At 37.3% G+C, this 20,301-nt stretch overlaps 1 protein-coding gene across 9 annotated transcripts in view; it reads left to right on the plus strand.

The window, feature by feature from the left end:
• Nucleotides 1-264: 264 nt before the first annotated feature.
• INPP1 (inositol polyphosphate-1-phosphatase) overlaps nt 265-20,301 on the plus strand; it is a 33,200-nt gene continuing 13,163 nt past the window's right edge. Inside the window, exons 1-4 of one of the 9 annotated variants that reach the window (XM_037849765.1) lie at nt 5,341-5,827; nt 6,080-6,131; nt 7,035-7,081; nt 17,739-18,006. In XM_037849765.1, coding sequence (XP_037705693.1) covers nt 17,803-18,006 — 204 coding nt within the window. In that variant the 5' untranslated portion in view covers nt 5,341-5,827; nt 6,080-6,131; nt 7,035-7,081; nt 17,739-17,802. Of the gene's footprint in view, nt 421-5,340; nt 5,828-6,079; nt 6,132-7,034; nt 7,082-14,255; nt 14,622-14,716; nt 18,007-20,301 lie in introns of those variants that run through there. The other 8 variants (XM_037849770.1, XM_037849764.1, XM_037849768.1 and 5 more) reach the window with 8 other exon arrangements.

Genomic DNA, 20,301 nt, shown 5'->3' on the forward strand with positions numbered 1-20,301 from the left:
GGATGTAAATATTCTAGACAACATAATATGCAATAAAAAGATTTTACAAACTAAATTGTGTCAGAGGAAATCCCACAATTGATTCTAGAATCTCCAGATAAAGCTCAAGTAAACAAAAAAATGTTCAGGGAAGTTTAAGAATTAAAGGAAATGACTCATTGATAATATGTTCACCCCAGAGGATAACCTTTGTACCTAACAGCAAAGAACTCAACACCTAATCAGCTGGGACTGGGCTGGGCAGTTTACTAAGGAATGTTCAGATGAAGAGAGGGGATAGGCAATCCAGTGTCCACTTCCTGAACATTTTGCTCTAATTCCATAAGGGAACTCAGATCCTAAGGGTCCAGATACTTCAAGGCTTTGGAACTTACTGTCTTTTACATCTGGGAATTCAGTAAGCAACGCTTCTGTGGAATGGTAAGTATTGGAAAAAAAGATCATTCCCATCTTATGAAATTTAACATATATACACCGTTTGTGTGTGTGTGTGTGTGTGTGTGTACAGAGTGTGGTAAACTAAAAGATAAATACTCAGGCCCAGTGAAACTATGTAAGAGAGAAGCCCATATTCCTGCGCACGGGGAAATGACTATAGATACATCTGCTATGACATGTTCTAGAAATATATTCTTTGCTTTTGATATCTCAGCTTTTTGCAGCCCCCAATATCACATTCAACTCCCTCTACTTTATGTAATCTAGTAACCTTGCACTGTACCTTAAGCAAAACTCAAGGAGTTGTTAAGGATTCCTCCCCCAAATCTTTAAAAAAACATAAATATGCTTTGCTTTCATGAGAGTTATTCAATCTTTTCTAAGGCAGGTATAAATTTATTACATTAGTTAATGATTTAAAGGGAACTCAAAAATAAGATTGTGCAATATGGTGCTAGGAGTCACAAATCAATGCAAACCTAGCTCTTATTGTGGGTAACCCTCATTTCCTCCAAATTGTTAACTACCTAATTTCCTATGGTCAAATCATCTTTATATGGATGTCTAACAGAAGAGACATAGTTGGCAAATGCTACAAAAGTCATTATAATCCTGTAACCTTTAGTCAAAACCAATTTTGAGTTTCCAGCAGTTGAATTCAAGTGATGAGGTATAGCAGTGGCAGGAGCACAATGTTGACCTATGGGAAAACAATTGGTGATTTCAAGGTCAGTTTACTAAGACCCACGAGCTGATTTAATATGATTAAATAAAGGATATGACTGAGTCCAGAAAGGCTGTGAAGGCTCTCTGCTGACACTGCTACTACTGACTATTGTTTTTAGAGGCCTTGCCAATGTGGTATTAACATCATATTTTAAAGAATATTTAATGACAGATAAAAACAAAACAATGGTGTTGAGTCATATTTGTAAAAATAATACACACAGAGAGAAGAAAGTTATACTTCAAAATGTTAACAGTGATATTAGGGTGAGTTTTGTTTCCTTCTACAGACTTTTTCATGTTTTTCTGCTCCCACAAACTCTTCTTCATGATGCATTACTCTGATAGCCAGAAAAAAAGCCACTTGAAAACAGTAAATAAATGGCATCAAAAGCATAAACAGTAAGTGTATTTTGAAAAAGTGAATTTTGGTTGGGAGTCAACCTGTTGCCACTTAAAAGCTATGTCACTGGCATAGTCATCTAAAAAAAAAAGGATAAATGGAACAAAATAGAAGACCCAGAAACATACCCTAGTGCACAAAAGTTGGAACATAGAAGAGAGAGAGCAATCAACTCCAGCTGGAGGAGTGATTTTAGGAGAGATTTTCTCAAATTGACAGCTGTGGTAGTTTGAAGCTGTTATGTACCCCAGAAAAAGCAATGTTCTTTTAATCCATTCCTATGGGTGCAGACCTGTTGTAGGTGGGACCTTTTGATTAGGTTATTTCAACTGAGATGTGACCTACCTCACTCAAGGTAGGTCTTAATCCCCTTACTGGAGTCCTTTATAAGAGGATAAAGGACACACAGAAAAAGCCCAAAGAGCTCAGAGAAGCCCCAGAGAAGCTAAGAGATGAAATTAAGAAAAGCTCACAGAGAAATGTCCCAGAGAAGCTAAGAGAGGACCCAAAGAAACTCACAGAAGTCACTGAAACTAGAAGCTGAAAGCAACAAAACCCCGGAGCGAAGGACCAGCAGATGCTGGCCATGTGCCTTCCCATATGACAGAGGTGTCCCAGATGCCAGCAGCTTGTCTTCAAAGTCCAGGTATCATCCTGTTGATGCCTTGAGTTGGACATTCTCATGGCCTAAGAAGTGTAAATTTTAAGTTAATAAATCTCCATTGTAAAAGCCAACCCATTTCTGGTATATTGCATTCCGGCAGCTTTAGCAAACCAAAACAACAGTTGAAGTGCTTTTTGACCCCCAAAGTTCTTGTGTGTTTGTTTAATACAAAAGCAATATACATTCACTATAGGAAAAACACACATATACGCACACACCAAAAAAACAGTATCTATATCTATAATCCCCTCCCACCCCCAAAAACCACAATAAACATCTCGGAGTGTTTATTATCTTTCCAGATTTTTTTCCTATGCTTATATACACATATGGTTATGTCGTGTTTGGAATACCACAGATAATCTTTTGTACACTGCATTTTTCTGCTTAATAAGTCATGAATACCATTTCATACAATAGATATCTGTCTGCGACTTTAAAAAATCTTGCTTCCTTGTATCCAATTGTAACCAATTTCTATTCTCAGACATTTAGTTTGGATTCTACTTTTGGCTGTTACCAAATGACCTATAATGAACCTTCCTGTAGTCTACTCTTTGCACACATTATGAAGCTGGATTAGCAAGCTTTTGCTTTTGGGCCAATTTCAGCCCAGAGACTATTTTTCTACAGCCCTCAAGCCAAGAATGGCTTTTACACTTTGTAAAGGTTGTAAAGAAAACACACACACACACCCTCACGAAGAATATGTGACTGAGACATATGTGGACTGCAAAGCCTAAAATATTTACTTTCTGGCCTTTTCCAGAAAAAAAATTGCCAACCACTATCATAAAGCATTTCTGTATTATAAATTCCCAAAAATGTAATTTGGGGGCTAATTAAAGGGTGTGAATATTTTTGAGGACTTTACTACATTCTGCCAAATTTCCCTCAAAAGATTGAACCAATTTATGCCCTTCTCAGTAATAATACAACCTTGTTCATTTGCCGCACATCCTATACCAATGGTCACTGCCCTAAATAACTAGCTCTGAATATTCTTTTATTTCTCAGTCAGCTTGATGGTGTATCATAGTTTTAAAATTTCACGTCTCTAAAAAATATTTCTGGCCATTTGTATTTTTCTTTCATGACAGTTTATGTTTTTAGCCCATTTTTAAATGGGGTATTTTGCATGTGTGTGTCAGACCTCTTTATTCAATAAGAATATTACTTTCACCTTTCATTTATATTGCAAATTTTTTGATATTTTTCATTTGTTAATTTTATCCTAAAGGGTTTTTTGATGAAAGAAATAATATAGTCAAATCTACCACATTTCCTTTGTAATTTCTGCCTTTGTTCCATATTTAGAAAGACTGCTTACTTTAAGATTTAAAGTAATCCATCTATATTTTCTTCTTGTACTTTTTTGACTTTTTAATCTAAATCTTTTAATCTTGCTTAAAAGTAGTGTCTGAGGAAGGTTTTAAAAGGATGAATAGGAAATGTGATTGCTGGAGTCAGATTGCTGGGTTCAAAATTGGCCTTACAACTGACTATATCTGAGTAAATTACTTAACCTCTCTATGTCTCAGTTTTCTTTTTTATAAAATGGAGGTAACAGCAATACCTACTATAGGGTTGATAGAAGAATTAACTGCTATAAAATACATAAAGCATCAATACTCCAGGCAAAAGCAATAACCTATATTGAGGTACAAAGGTATGAAACCAGTTGGTGCATTTAGGAAACTAGATGTGCACAGCAAGATAGGGTCTAAGGTGTGAGTGGCAGGGTTGACAATCAGGAGGGAGAGATGGGCCTTGAATGCTGTGCTCAGGGGCTTGCTTTTTATACTATCAGAGATTGGGAACCAATGAAGGCTTTAAGCAAACAAGAAACCTATTGTGATATTTGACATAGATGATCTCCGTAGTAGCAAAGCAGATAATGGACTAGATTCATATTAAAGAATAAACTTCACAAAAACAGCCATTTCCTGCTCTGCTTTTCCACTCCCCAAATTCCTCCTCCCAGAAGCAACCTCGTTCAGCTTGCAATTAGTTCTTCTAGTGTTTGCCTCCTTACTTCTGAATATCATGCTTAAACTATTTCTTGATTTTGCCACCATAGATGCTTTTATGAAACTAATAAACAGCAGCAATGGGGTTGGAAAGAAGGGGTGGACCTAAAGATGTACCTGAGAAAGAAGGCAGAATCAACAGGACTTGGTGAGTGGAAGTGGGGAAGAAGTTGAGTCTCAAGTTAGGGACCACAGGAGCAGAAAGATGAGTCAGTTTGGGACACGTAAAATTTTAAATGCCATTCCCTGGAGTATAACTCAAGACTATTGTGCCAGGCCTCCTCCTCTTGATGGCTTTTCGCTCCTCTGAAGACCAAGTGTTGATTACTCAGGGAAACAATCTTGAATGTTTTAAGGAAAATGTAGATAATAAAATCTGCTCACCAGAACTTTAAAAAGAGCTTCCCAATTATATGTCATGGAATGGATTACAGGTGTGTGGAGGCTGGTCTCCTCTGCCCTCCAGGTGGGAGAGCCCATTCACCTCCTGCTAGAGTAGCCTCTTCTATTTGCCCCAACATCTGGCCTTCCAGGCATTACTTTGGGTGGCAAGAAGTGAAAGGGTGTGAAAACACTGCTTTAGAAGGCCCAGTGCACTCACAAAAAACGCTCCCATCCTATGGCCACCTACCACTCAAAACTACCCGTAATTTACATTGACTACCACAGTTTAAAGGATTGAAGAAAGAGGAATTCCCTACCCATGAAGTGCTTCCGGTCAACGTGGCCCTAGACCCATACTCTGTAAGGCAAGCACCCAGAAGACACTGTTACGGTTTGAAGACCATCCAACATTCGTCATTCTATTAGAACAATGGGACCCGATTCCCTCTGGGAAGAAGTCCATTTTTGCAACTGCCAACTTGTGTGTCAAACCCTTAATCCCCAAAAAGAGTCTGGAAGAAGTGAGAGGAGGATTTTAAAAAGTGAATTTGAGAGCAGCTACAAATAATAATAATAATAAAAAAACCCAGAAACAGTGGATTAGGTAACCCTGGAGCCCTTTTCTTCCTGGCACTCCCCTCTGAGTCATCACGCTCCATTTGTGACGTCGCAGTCTCCTGGCTCCAGCAGGCGTGGGATGCCCTAGCCAACCCTGGCGGCCTCGAGGCGCCACCGCGCTCTTCCTCGCCGCGGGCCTGGGGGAGACGAGGGGGCGCCGGCCTGGCGGATGCTAAAGGCTGCGAACTAGGGCCCAGCGAGGCTGCGCGGCGCACTTGGCTTCGCCTCACCCTCTGATGACCTCTGTCGTCCTCCCCGCCCCTGGCCCTCCGGCTGAGCCGCGGCAAGACGCCCGGCACCCCTTTTCTAGCCTCCCACGCTCCAACCTCCTCCTCCTCCGCTGCTTTTTCCTCCTCCTCCCTCTCTCCTCCTCCGCCTCTTCCGTTTCTTAAGGGAAAGGCTGCAGCCTTCCTCTCCACTCCGCTCCTCCGCATCCCCGGCTTAGGTAATACGTTTTCCTCTTTACGCGCCACCTCCCCACCCCCCACTACCTCCCTCCTCCTCGGAACTGGGTCACCCGCCTGGGTGAGCAGCGCGTACCTCATTGCCTCTCCGGAAGAGTAGGTAAGTAAATGTGGTCCGGGAGGGCTCCTAACCGCTTCACCTCGGCCTGTGATGACCTCCGTCCTCTGCAGCGAGGCTGCCACCGGCCCGGCCCTCCCCGCAGCGGCGTGGCTGCTGCAACGAGCGGTGCGGAGGAGCTCTCCGGTCCTGCGGCTTCCTGGGCTCTGCAGAAATGATCCCAAAGAAATGGGCGGCTAGAAGAGAGAGTAGGAAACAACTTTTTCTTTTTTATTCTATCATTAACATTTCTAGGTCGAAGAAGCCGATCTGACTGTTGTCGAGAGCAGGGGCCCTGGTTCAACAGGTAGGTAGCGTAATTGTCAGTGCCCCTTGGCCGCGGGGATTGCTCTGAGAGATGCTCAGAAGTGCCTATGAGCTGCTGGCTGTCGCTAGTGACCCATAGATGCTGTAAAATAGGCATGATGGGACTATATTTAGAAGTCTTTACCTCCTTGCTTTTAATTGACTGCATTTTGAAATGCAATTTTGTGAGACATGCAGTTAGTTGGCATGGATAAAGTGGTACGTGGAAAAAGATACTTAACATAGCTTTGGCCAAATTATGTGTACTGTTAACACAAAGAGCATGGAAGAAAATCTCTAGAAAGCATACATCCATGAAAAACACAAACAATCAAGGTGTCTGTTTTGGAGATTTCCGGTTTTAAAGCTAACTTTAAGCCGTTGAATTAGCAGAATTTGCCCATTGTGAATGGTAGTCACTTCAAAAGAACAGTGGATTAAGGCTGTATGGCAAGACCACGTTAAGTGCATCCCATATGTTGAGTAAAACATCCTTTGGCCCTTTCTGTTTGATTCTTAGCTTTGAAATTAAAGCCGTTAATAGGGAATCAGCTCTGCTCAGCCAGATTATAATAGTCTAATGATGAAAACAATCCATTGAACTGTTGACTGATGAATTATCTAAATGACCTCATTTTTACCTATGAAAGGATTGGTGTGGTGTGTTTTGTTTTGTTTTTTGATGCATTTTTACTTAGCACCTACTCTATTTTTAAATGTTAATTTTTTACAACTTTTGAAGTTAGTTTTTAGTCATGAAGAAAGAGGATTATGTAAGTTGCAAAAAGTTACACTTTTTGCTTAGAATAAGCTATCATTTCTTTTCAAGCTTTTGGACTAAACCAAAAAGCTTGGATTTTGCAGCTTGAATTCATGCCATTTAATGTGAAATATCTTATTACAGATTTAAATTATAGCTATACTTGGGGAAGACCTGAAAAAAATGAAAAGGTAATTTCTTTTTTGATTATAAGGCCTACGAAACAAAAGTTATGTAGATAATACATTACATATGTATTTCCACTTTTTATTTCTGTCTGTAACAACTAGAAAATGTATCTTATTCTACTTCATCTTAAGAACTGCCTGAAATATAATTACATTATATAAAGTGATTAAGTAAAAACAAAAGTCTTTTTCCTTTATTAAAAGGTGAGATGCTGTACATGAGAACGTTTCTAGATATGAGCCCTTATAAATGTCCTTGCTAAAATACTTTGAGTCTTGTGATGAAGCTAATAAAACCCTCTATACTAATGTTTTGCTTGGTTTAGATTTTAGGTAAAACTTTGTTTTCCATCTCCCATGATTAGTATAGAATAGTGTTTTCCAAACTCTCCTGATTATGAAACTTAGCTAGGGGGTACGGGGTAGTGTTAAAAAGATTCCCAGTTTGCAAATTGGGACTTCTTGAATCAGAATTTGTAAGGGAAAAAAGATACTTTACAATGCTTTAAAAAAAAAAAAAAAAAAAGGTGGCAGTAAAAAAATAGGCAGGTTTGGGAAACAGGTGGGGAATAACTGGTCCTTGAATGACTGGCTGAAATAACTTACCAAGATTCCTGTATATAAAATGTTCTTAATTGGAAGCTATGGTTTCCCTAATATGATGATTCCACCCATTTAGGAAACCTGAAACTTTTATATCTTTTTCTAGTCAAGCCTTCAGCTGGTGAACTCTTAGTCTCCTATGTGGTATGCAATGATAATTCAAGTTATTTAATGTTATAGATCATTTTATTAGTGGATGTTTAAGCAGATTACTGTGACAAGTAGTATTTCACAGGAAAATATTGTGTCTGATAATTTCTCTTTCATGTAACATCCTCTGTGCTCTTCATTAAATATAGAAAAGACAAGCATTCAAATTTGAGTAACTTCTTTAAAGCTTTTATTAAAATGATTTCCCAACCCCATCTGAAAAAGAAAAACTGAGCAAAAAACATGGGCAGTTATGTATAAAAATAAATTAACAAAATGGAGTATTAACACTGTACAGAAGAATTCAATCAAGGTGAATTAACTGAATGGAAAGTGTCCCAGTTTATTCCCTTCCCTTCCCTACTTAATTCCTAGGAATTTGCAAGAATCCCCATATAATCCCAGTTTGATCTGGAATAATGAAAGGCCTATATGGCTAATTGTAAATCTTTTAATAGCAAAGAATGGGGAATATAAATCAAATCAAGAAGATAAATATTAACCCAGCTGAGACATTGATCTGTGGTTGCAGGATCAGCAAGAGTGCAAGAGCATTTAGTATATTTATATATTGGTCTAGCTTAATGAGCCATTTATATCTGTTTCAGTACTTTGAACTTTTCCAATAAAATGTACTATACATATTTATCAGCTCATGTCCTTTTAAGGCAAATGTCACATCCAGTATTCTGTATTTTCTTTTTTTCAACATTTTGTAAATATTTATAAAAAATCAACATTTACTTCTACAAAGTGGAATTAAATAGAATGCTAAGAGATTTGTGCTAGGCCTAATCTGTCAAAATAACACATAACATGACCTATGACTCTGCTTTCTTACTATAACATTCAGGAAATATATTTTACATTGTGTAATTTATTTATTATTGCAGAAATAAACATTAATAACCATCTTCCAGAAACCTCTGTAAAGAGCTCCTTCAAATATGGTTTTAGATCTACATCATATTGTTTTCTAACAATTATAATCCTAAAATTTGCATAATGAATAATCCTTTACAGATTGATTTCAGTGCAAGAAAATCCTTTTAAGCATGTTTATCGCTAATGGAATGAAAATCAGTCAATTAACTTATAGAACTCCCACTGTGTTTCAAGGGGAAATGCAAAAAATGTGTATCTTGCTCTAAAGGAATTTACAGCCTTTTGGAGAGATAACCATGGTGCCCCAAGGCATGGCTTTGTAGCAGCTTTAGGCCATAATGTCCATTAACCCCTCAATCTACACCCAAACCACTATATATAAACATACAATCTAAAAATATTAAAAACTAGTGTGCTTGCTGTGCAAAATCAACTTCATAACAAGTTGATAATAATAAGCCTAGTGCCCTTATTTCAATCTAATTTTCACACATTCTGCAATCTGTCTTATAGGGAAAGTAGATGTAACAAAATAGGGAAGTTTTGAACTGGGACAGACTACAGAAATCATCCCATTCAACCGCTCTCTGCCCTCTCTTTTCATTTTTTATTTTTACAAAAACAAGGGAAACAAGTCTGTGAGAGCTTAAGTCATTTGGCCAAGGTTACACACCTGGTTGGCTAATGACAAAACAGAACCTAATAACCAGCTCTCCGGTGGCCTAAACAAGGGCTCATTCTACCACATACCCACAGGGCCACATGTATGAAAAAAGGCAAATGTTAAATGAATTGATGCCTATGCAGTAAGTGTTGCAAAAGTTCAGAAGAAAAGATAAATTGGCCTGGAAGTCTTCCTTAATGACTGAAACATGTCACATTCAAAAAGAAATATTCAAAATGGACTTTAGGATTAATAAGACTCTAGATTCTGATTGACAGTTTTCAAAACTGTAAATAATATTCTACTAGAAAAGATTCTATAAGCTGTACATCTTTTGTCTTTTTTTTACTTTGAATTATGCACTACACTGATATTTTTTATATTTCTTCTTTCCTGCAGTTAAGATAGTTACACTTGAATCTGCCTTTATTTTTAATATTCCATCAGATTTCAGGTTTCTTTTGTGAAACCATAGTTGTTCTAAAAACATCTCTTAACATACAAAAGTTTAAGTAGAAAGTTGGAAAACAGCAGATAAAAAAATATCTAAATGAATAAAGTTTCTATTTAATGAAAAGTTTCTAGAAATGGAAAAGAGAATGGCAAAGGTCACTATCAAATTTAAAAGTATTTCTAAATGGACTATTTTTTCATAATTTTCAAATGAGTTTTGGGAAATCTTTGAAATCCATTTATCCTATTAGTATGCTAATGTGGAATACTTATTATGCAGATCAACTTGTATTTTTTGTTATGAAAAAGGCAATGTAAGTTGACATCCCAACAGTTATAATACCAATGGGTTTCCCTGTTCTTCTAAGTAACCACTGAGGGACAAAGTTGACCTTTGCTTGTGGTGTTTCCATAAATTGCCAGGTAAAAATCATCTGGGGAACATTCCCTGTCCTCACTCCAGGTCTACTGAATCAGGATCTCCAGAGAAAAGTCCAAAAATCTGTATTTTTAACATGTCCCAATTAATTCTTGATCTAACATATTTGGAAAACACTGCTATAGCACAAGCTCCCATTTACAAACTACTCAAACAGTATTTGAGAATAAGGGACATCTCTGTGGCCAAAGAGCAAAACTGCAGGCTAATGTGGTCGGTTGGTAACCTCAAAAGAGCTAGGGTGAAGTACACTGAACTGCTTAGAAAGGCAAGCATGGTATGTCAACACTATTTAAAGGTTAGGGAAGAGAGAGGGAGAAATGTTAAGGTTAAATAGGTGGCTTTACATGTCCCCATACTTGAGGTCTTTTCTAACATAACCAAATTTAACTTCCTATTTTTGGTAATTTAATGGACTAAATTAATCTTGTCAAGGATAGGTCACCTCTAGATGAGTGAGTATAACAGATTCTCATTTGGTGCTCAGAAAATGCCATTCAGTTGCTAGTCATCCAGATACAGCTTTGGCTTGAAATGTAAATGAATATAGAATATATGTAGACTTTTATGTAAATAAATAAGGGCTCGTGTGCCTGAAGACACCTGGATAATGCTGATAAAATCCAAGTACAATAAACAGCATGACAAGGATGAATTCTTTATTTACAAAGCTAAGAGGAAATTCATCAGCCAACATTTATTGAACACCTCTGAGGTATGCACTAAGAGTCATAACAAAACCACACACATTTAAGTCTTGTGCCAGACAGAGCATAGACAAGTAAACGAATGTACTGTACAACAGAGAGCTGGGATGGAGACTTTGCCTGCCTCCATGATCCCATGGCCCAGGTGCCTAAGATGAAGGAGAGGTCAGGTCCTGGAGGAGCCAATACTGATTCTCTGCACACCCCCTTGCATTTTTTTACAAAAAAACTTTTAATGAAATAGAAATGCAAAAAAGTATGCAAATCCTAAGTGTACAGCTTGATGAATTTGCACGAAGTTAATCCACTCATGTAACCATCACTCAGATCAAGAACATTACCAGCACCTAAAAGCCTCCCCAAAGCCTCCCACATGCCCCCCATCAATGCCCTCTCCTTCCTCAAAGGTACCCGCTCTTATGACTTCTAACACCATAAGTTAGTTTTGCCTGTTTTTCAACTTCATAGAAATTAAACTGCACAGTACGTATTCTGGGTGTCTGACTTCTTTCACTCAGCAGTATGTTTTTGTGAGATAAAGCCATGCTACTGCCTGTAGTAGAAGTTCATTCATTTCCTCTGTTGTGTAGTATTTTGTTGTGTGAATATGCTACAAGTCATTCAATTTAATTATTGATGGCTATTTGGGTTATTTCCAGTGTTAGGATATTACAAATAATGCTGCTCATAAACATCATTGTACATGTTGCATACTGCATATGTGCATGAATTTCTGTTGAGTCTATGTATACAAGTGAAATTGCTGGATCACTGCTTATGCTTATATTCAACCTTATTTTTCCAAAGTAGTTACACCAACTTTCACTTACACCAGCCGTGTGTAAGAGTTTCCATTGCTCCATATCCTCACCAAAACTTGACATTTCCAGTTTTTAAAATTTTCGCTATTCCACTGGATGTGGAATAATATCGTGTTGTGATTTGAAGTTGCATTTTGCTGGTTACTAATGAAGTAGAGTATCTTTCCATGTGTTTATTGGCAATTAGGATATCCTCTTTTATGAAGTACCTGTTCAAGTTTCTTGCCCTTGAACACTGTTAATACACTGGAAGGACAATTTCGTTTCCACTGAGCTAAGAGGTAGTATTACAAATCCCTAGTGATCCTTGTAGTAGTTTCCCTCTGGCCAAGATAACCAGGTGGGCAGATGAGCATCTCATAGGAGTATCAGGGGAGGCCGCTGCTAGCAAGGTATATGTTAGCATCCCTGGTTGCCCCAGGAGCTGAGCAAATTGAGAACCCCTCCTCCAGCTTTGTGTGGGTCCACTTCTCCTTCCATGTCCCTTCTGCCAGGGCCATGGTGGATGATCAGGCAGCCTCCAAACTATTACTGGAACAGTCCTAAGTATGGTGCAAAGGGGAGGAAGAAAGAGATCTATGTTTCCCTTTCAACAGCCATGCAAGCTAAATGGAGCCTTGGCCACCTCCTCAGCATGAGCAAGTGCCCACCAGGGGAGACTCCTGGCCAGCAGCTCCCTTGAGAGAGGTCAGCACAAACACCTTATAAAATACCCCGGACTTCATGCAAGCCAAGCCCTTTATGCAAAAAGCAGTAGCTTTCAGGCAAGGCCACGGCATAATAGCTTCAAATTGCCATTCCTCAAAGGTTGCATGAAAGATGGAATTCATGATATGAATGGAGGGGGTGGAGAGTGGGGTCAATGTAAAATGGGCAAAAATGTGGGCTTTGTAGAAGTAACGGATTATCTGCAGGAAGAAGGGAATGTCAACAGAAATGATTTGACTCACTTACCTATTCGCTAGAGAGCAATTCAGTTTTGTTGAAGCCGTTATCTGTGTCATCACACTTCTGTCACTGGACAACACCACAAGCACATGGCCAAACCCTCTACACAACACAGACTACCTCGCCATAAAATCCCCACAAGATGTCCTTACAAGAGATCTCTCTAGGCAGAATAATGGCCCTCTCAAGCCATCTAGAGATCGTCTGCCATGAAGCCAGAGTACTCTCATATCCTCTAGTAGCCAAAATTTCCACCCAGATGCCCAGAAACTGAAGCAATCAGATCAGACCTGCATAAGGAACTTTATTCTGTGTCATTCAGAGAATTACAAGTAGTTCCCAGGCTTATGGATTTAATGGGCTAGGAAATTTTCAGAAAAATTTTCAGCAACCTATATAAAGTTGGCAACCTCTTATTTTCTCAGGTAAGAACACATGACCGTGATTTCTGTGAAGTTTTATTGATCAGTAATAGCTCTCACTTATTGTCTGTGATATGCAAGGCTCCGTGCTGGGTCCTTTCCCAGAAATATCTTGTTTGATCATTACAATGTCCCTTCAAGGTAAGTATGATCTTCATATTACAGATGAGGAGAGAGGCTCAGATAAGGTAAATTACTCGATGCCTCACAGCTAGCTAGTAGCAGAGTCAGCTTTTGAACCTAGGTCTACCTGACTCCAAAGCCAGTGTCTTTCTCACTATACTGTTTATCACATCTGAAATATATACAAATTATTCTTAAATGATTTTCAAACCTCTGATGATCTGATAAGATGGTAGAGTGGTCAGAAAGTAAATTTGAGTTTTTGTCTTTGTAGAGAAGTTTGGGTTTCCAGGTTAAAAAAAAAAATATATATATATATATATAAAATAAGGATTAGTATATATTATATGTATATATATATATATAAGGAATTGGTTCATGTGACTTTAGATGCTGGCAAGTCTGAACTCTGTAGGGCAGGCTACAAGTTAGAACCTATGAAAAAAGTGATGGTAAAGTCCTTAGTCCAAATTCCCCAGGGGAAGCTGGCTGGCTGGAAATTCTGGCAAAAGCCAATGCTGAAATTGAGGCAGAAATTCTTCAGCCCTCTGAAATCCTCAGTTCTGGCTTTTAAGACCTCCAACTGTGATGGTTAGGTTCATGTGTCAACTTGGCTAGGTGATTGTACCCAGGTGTCTGGTCAAGCAAGCACTGGCCTAATTGTTGCTGCAGGACATTTGTGGCTGCTTAATAAACCAGAAGGCTGGTTTATTAAATCATCAGTCAGTTGGCTACAGCCATGACTGTTGACGTCAACAAAGGGCATGTCTTCCACAATGAGAGAATGCAGTCAGCTAGATTTAATCCAATCAGTTGAATTTTAAGTGAGACAGATAGAGGACCTGCAGTACTTCTTTGGCTGACCAGCAAAGCGTTTCCTGAGGAGTTCATTGAATGTGTTCGTCGAAGTTGCTAGTTCACTGCCTGAGGAGTTCATCGAACATCTTCATTGGGGTTGCCAGTTTGCTGCCTGCCCTATGGAATTTGGACTCGTGCATCCTTCCAGTTGCATGAGACACTTTTATAAATCTTATATTTATAGATATCTCTCTTTGATTCTGTTTGCCTAGAGAACTCTAACACCAACTGGTTAGATGAAGAGACTCACCACATTGCTTAAGACAATCTCCTTTGTTGACTGTAAATGCAATCAACTGATTATAGATGCAACCTACAATCTGATTATAGATTCTACATACATTGTATATAGATTATCTGATTATAGAATCTACAAACTGATTATAGATGCAAATCCCCTCTATGAAATACCCTTACAGTAACAAGCAGGCCAGAGCTTGACCAAACAACTGGACACTGTTCCCTAAATGGTGAGGAATATATTATGTAATTTCTTTAAACTTGTTTTGTTTAAATATGACTTGAAATAGGTTGTCATTATTTCAATGCTCACTGCATCATTAATGATTTGGCTGATAAAGGGAGCAGCTCCTAGTTGGAAAGATTCCCTCATAGAATTAAATGTATAAATAAATGTTTAAATAAAATTTTAGAATTAAATAAATAATTTAAATTAAATTATAAATAAAATTAAATGCATAAATAAATACGGGAAAGAACCCTATCCCATTTTCATTATTTGGCCAGAAAACAAAAGACAAAACAATAGGTTTTGCTAACTTTTGCTAAGATTAGGAGAGAAAATAGATATTAGGCATGAGCTGAGTTCTACCCATGACCACCAATTAACAGAGACATCATTGGAACATGATAGAAGAGCTTTTACCATTCAGCAGAGTGGTTTACTGTGAGGCTAAGGATAAACTGGGGAAAGTTTTATGGAGAAAAGAAGGGAAAGTCAGGTGTCAATTGAATGGTGATTTTTAATGGTCAAATTAGTGACAGCTATCAGCCAGGCGTATAATGCTTTCTTTTTGCTTTATAATGTGCTTGCAGCTATTTATCCAGTAACTTGATCTTTTTTTTTTAACCCTTAATTAAGAGCCAACAACTTATGACAAATTTCATTGGTTAGAGTACTGATTAGGAGTGTGGGTTTCAGTGCCAGGTTGCCTGGGCTTGAATCTTGGCCCTGTCCCTTGCTAGTTCTGTGATTTTGGGCAAATTACTTAATCTCCTTGTGTCTTGGTTTCTTCATCTGTAAAATGGAGATAATAATAGGACTTACTTCTTAGGATTGTGTGAGGATTGAATAATGAGTTAATATGTATAAAGGCTTAAGAAAGATGTCTGTGCAAATAGTAAGCACCTGATAAATGTTAGCTATTATTATTTTAACTTTGGCCTATCTGCACATGGATAACTGATAACAAAATCATTGTACCTACATGGTTCCACCAAGATTCCTGCCACCCCTGTAGTTTCCAGCATGAATAAAGAATATGTAGGCCTGAGAGAAGTAAATATTGTTTCAGTATTTATGGAGACACCCAGGATGCTCGTTAAAAATGGAGATTCTGGGGCCCCACTCCAGAGATTCTAGACCCTGGGAGAAGGTAAAAAAACAAAGAAGTGCTGGGTTCACTAGAATGGCTGGAGAAAGTATAATGGCAAGCTAAAATCAGGAGACTCATCCTGTTGTTTGAACAGTTGCCTCCAGGAATTGAGGAATTCTTTTACTTTCATACTTAATTGCCCCAATATTTTAAAATGTAATTTCTTATTATAAAAGCGCTTTATATTTAATGTACAAGATTTGGAAAGAATAATGAAGAAATAAGTCATCTACAATTCTACTACTCAGTGATAATTACCATTAAAGCACTGCCTGCTACTCTTTGAATTAAAATCTCTGTGTCTGTCTCTCTCTCCCCTACTCTATATATACATACTTATATATGTAACATACTATCCTACTATGTCTATAATCATTTATTGTTCCACTTAAAATTATAGCATTAATATATTTCCTTATTAAATATTCTTCAAAAACAAGATTTTAATGACTGCATATTACTCTGTTTTACCAATGTTAAGATTATTTTCAACTTTTTGCTACTGTAAATAACATTAATCTTCCTTGTACAGAAATATGTGAACTCAACTCTGATTTCCTTAACACAGATGAAGGAAAGACTAGAGTTATTAGCTAAAAGGTAGTGACATCTATAGGTTGATAATGTTTTGCCAAATTGCCCTCTGAAAATATACAAGTTTACATGCCCATTAGCAGTGTGAGTGCCTGTTTGACCACAATTTCTCCAAGAATGAATGTTAACTTTGAAAACAGCTTTGACTATCAAAGTGAAAGAGGATGCTTTATTGTTTTTATTCACTTTTCTTTTATTACTGTTGAGGTTAGACATAGTTTCTTATGGTGGTTGGCCCATAATCTTAATAAGAATGCAGCATATTTTTTTAGCTAACCTGTTTGAGACAAACCATGTCAAATTCACAATTAGCTCATTTATATTGACATTTTCATTGTTGTATTAATTCCCAGCTTCCCAGAGGCCACTGAGGAAACGTTTTTGTTGAAGGAAACTATTATGATAGTAAAGGGCGGCTTCTATGTAAGGCTGCTTCCAAGCCTGTCGTTGAATCTTGTGTAATCCTGAAGAAGTTACTTAACCTCTCCAAGCTTCAATTTCCTTGAGTGTGAAACAGGGCTGCTGAATCCTCACAATAATTCTCACGCTAATGAGATAGATATTATTAAAGCTTTTACTAAAACGTAGCTACTATTAAAAAAATGAGAAGTATTTCCCTCCAAATTGCAAGATGGATCCAACAGGTATATCAAGGTATGAGTAGCATATCACTCCTAGAAGCCAGAACTTTTCAAGTCCCAGCATGTTACATGTTTTACTTCCATTTTATTATTCAAACATTTGACTTACTCAGTAGAAGAGTAGCATGGATAAATGGAATCTTTTTCAATTAAAAAACACAAAATACAAAAAAAAAAAAAATTGGCTGGGAGATTGACTTGGGCTGCATAACTCAAGAGTGGCTGCAGTCGCTGGCAGGAAACAGTACTTGCTGGTATGGTATTTAGTACTTCTAGAAAGTTGTCCCGGAACTGATAGAATAAATCCTTTTCCATTCTTCCTCCCTCCACCCCCACAGGGTGAAAGAAAGAGCACTATTTCAATGCTCTCATGAAATTAGCTTATAAGACAATTCTAAGGTTGTTTCAAACATTTGTCTTTTAACATTGTGCTGTGTGCCCACTGCTTGTCTGTCTAGAGATTTATAAATATAATGAAGAATCCCATTCAAAGAATTTCTTTCACTAAATCAGTTTTTGTGGAATGTATTTTTTTAACTGCTAATATTATTTTAAGTAATTTTTTTTAAGTTTCAAATTTTAGATTATATCTATAATCTTGCTTCCACACTGAGGATGTGAATATAATGTGTACTAGCTGCTCAGCCGGGCTGACCTGATTGACTGCCAAATGGGTTGTTAGTACTGACATCACTCTCTGAACTGCTTTCTCTTTCACATTCTTGTTCTCTACCAGCTGACAGCCCAGAGGGTGGGTGCAGATTCCACCAGAAGTTACAGCTGAAAAGCAAGGTTCAGAAATGTCAGATATTCTCCAGGCGCTGCTCTGTGTCTCTGAGAAAGCTGCCAACATCGCCCGGGCATGCAGGCAGCAGGAAGCTCTCTTCCAGCTGCTGATAGAAGAAAAGAAAGAGGGAGAAAAGAACAAGAAGTTTGCAGTTGACTTCAAAACACTGGCTGATGTTCTGGTTCAGGAAGTTATAAAACAGCATATGGAGACCAGGGTAAGAAAGGTCACACCAAGGCAACTGCAAAATATCTGCCCTGTGGTTTCCCCCTTCATAGGATAGCATGCTTTTTACTTCTTTTCCCCACCTCAGAATACCAGCACCTTGGATTCAAATAAGCATCTTGTACATTTCCCCCCTTGTTTTGATTATAGGATTAACAAAGTCTTCATTGCAGAGTATTTTAAAAATATAGGCAAGCAAATAAGACAATCAAAATCACTCCTAATTCAGACACCTAGAAATAAGCATTTTTGTATAGAATTTTTATTTATTAATGACATATTTAAAAAAATAAATAATAGATATTTTTGGAAAATAAGCAAAAACAAGAATCCTCATAATCACATCTACTAGAGAAAACCACAGCTATATTTTGTTAAATGTTGTTAGAATGTTTTCCTTCTGTGCACCTGTGTATGGCACATATAATGTATTTCAACAGAAATGAGAACATACTGTTTTATAACCTTTTTTTTTTAATTTGATATGTTAAGTCCCACCTTTTTGACTTAATCATTTATCTAATGGTTGGCTTGGTTGTGGGCTAGTCCTGGAGATTTTCAGTCCTCCTTTATTCCAGTAGAAAAACATTTTTACAACTAATAGTGATTACAATTCTGGATATTTTGAGCTGGGAAAAACTTAATTTATAAGTAGTAATAATAACACTAGCAGACACTTGTAAATGCTTACTGTGTGCTAGATACTGTTCTAAGAGATTTATATATATTAATTTATTTAACTCATAACAATTTTATGAGTCAAGAACTATTATCCCAGTGTAATGAATGAGGAAAGTGAGGCACAGAGAGGTTAAGTAACTTCCCCAAGATTACACAGCAAGCAAATGGCAGGGGCCAGTTTTTGGGCATAGACAAACTGGTTCTATAGTCTGTGTTCTTTGTAATATCATATTGCCTCATATGATAATCTGATAATTACATATTTTTTTTAGGTTTGTGGAAGATAGAAATTTTTGACAGCGTTATAAAATATTGGAATAGTTTCTGTGAAATTCTAAAAAAATTGGGGATTATTTTGAATTATTTAAGTGAAATCTTGACCACAGCCAGGACCCCTTGAAATCTCTACAAACTTTAAGCTTTTTCATGTTGTATAGTATCTGGCTCCAGTAAACTACACAAAGCTAGTGTATTTTTGTTTGTCACTGATCATGAGAATTGCAAGGGATGGTTGAGTTAACTGGATTAGAAATGTATCAACATTAATTTTTATGGGCTAATATTTGTCCCAAAGCATTATAACAATTTCAGGCAATTGTTCATTCATGAGATATATGTAGAACTTATGAACAAATAAGTGATACTCAGTTTTGGCTATATAAAATATCTTTGTTTCATGACCCTTATGTCCTGTAGTTTAGAACGGATCTTTAAGTAGGCTGGGAGACTGAGCTTCAGCCCTTGATGAACAGGCTGGTTGCCAGTTCTTGTTGACTTATACTGAGAAAAATGAGAAAAAAATGAGAAATAACACACAGTTGTGGGCACTATTAAAGCTATTAGCCATCTAAAAATGACTGAGTTCAAATATTTTGAATCATTTTCTTGCTTTTGTTCTCTGAGAACATCATGTATATCATAACTCAGCACATATTTTGAAAAAATTTATCTTTACTATAGAAAGGATCAGAAGCAAATGTATATTTGGAAGCTTCCTGGTAAGAAATTAGAGAAGATTCTTGCTTGACTCCATTTATTCCCTCTTTATTGATGCATAAATTACTTTCAAGGTTATAATATTATCGTCTTTGTTTCCTACATCACCACATTCTTCTGACCTGAAGGCTAATAACACCTCTGACAGGTGTCACAAACACACCTGTAAGAAAACAAAATCTTACATTATCTTTCAATCCCTTCCATCCAGCCTCAAGTAATAATTTTAAGTGTTGAACAGTATATATTATAATCTACTAGGGTGATTTTTAAGAGCAACAATTAAAATAGCTCAGTTGCAATCACTTGAGTACAAAGGCCTTTAAGTAGAGTGAAGAAGTTTCTAGAAGTACTTCTGCAAATTGAAGAGGACATAAGAAAACCTAGACCTCTGTGATAGGGACTTTCCAAAGGCGCAAAGGAACAGAAAAATATTAGAAAATTAAGCATTGAGCCAAGCTGACTTTGTTTTTTTGTACTTGGATTGATTTCCAGCGTTTGTAAATTTCTGAATTTCAGATGTAATAGTCCAATTTAATTTGAAATAGAAAATGGATATCTGTTGTAGAACTGAACATGTGTCATTCTTGTTGTTTTTTTCATACTCTGA

This window comes from Choloepus didactylus, chromosome 9, assembly GCF_015220235.1.
Source record: "Choloepus didactylus isolate mChoDid1 chromosome 9, mChoDid1.pri, whole genome shotgun sequence".
NCBI lineage: Eukaryota > Metazoa > Chordata > Mammalia > Pilosa > Megalonychidae > Choloepus > Choloepus didactylus.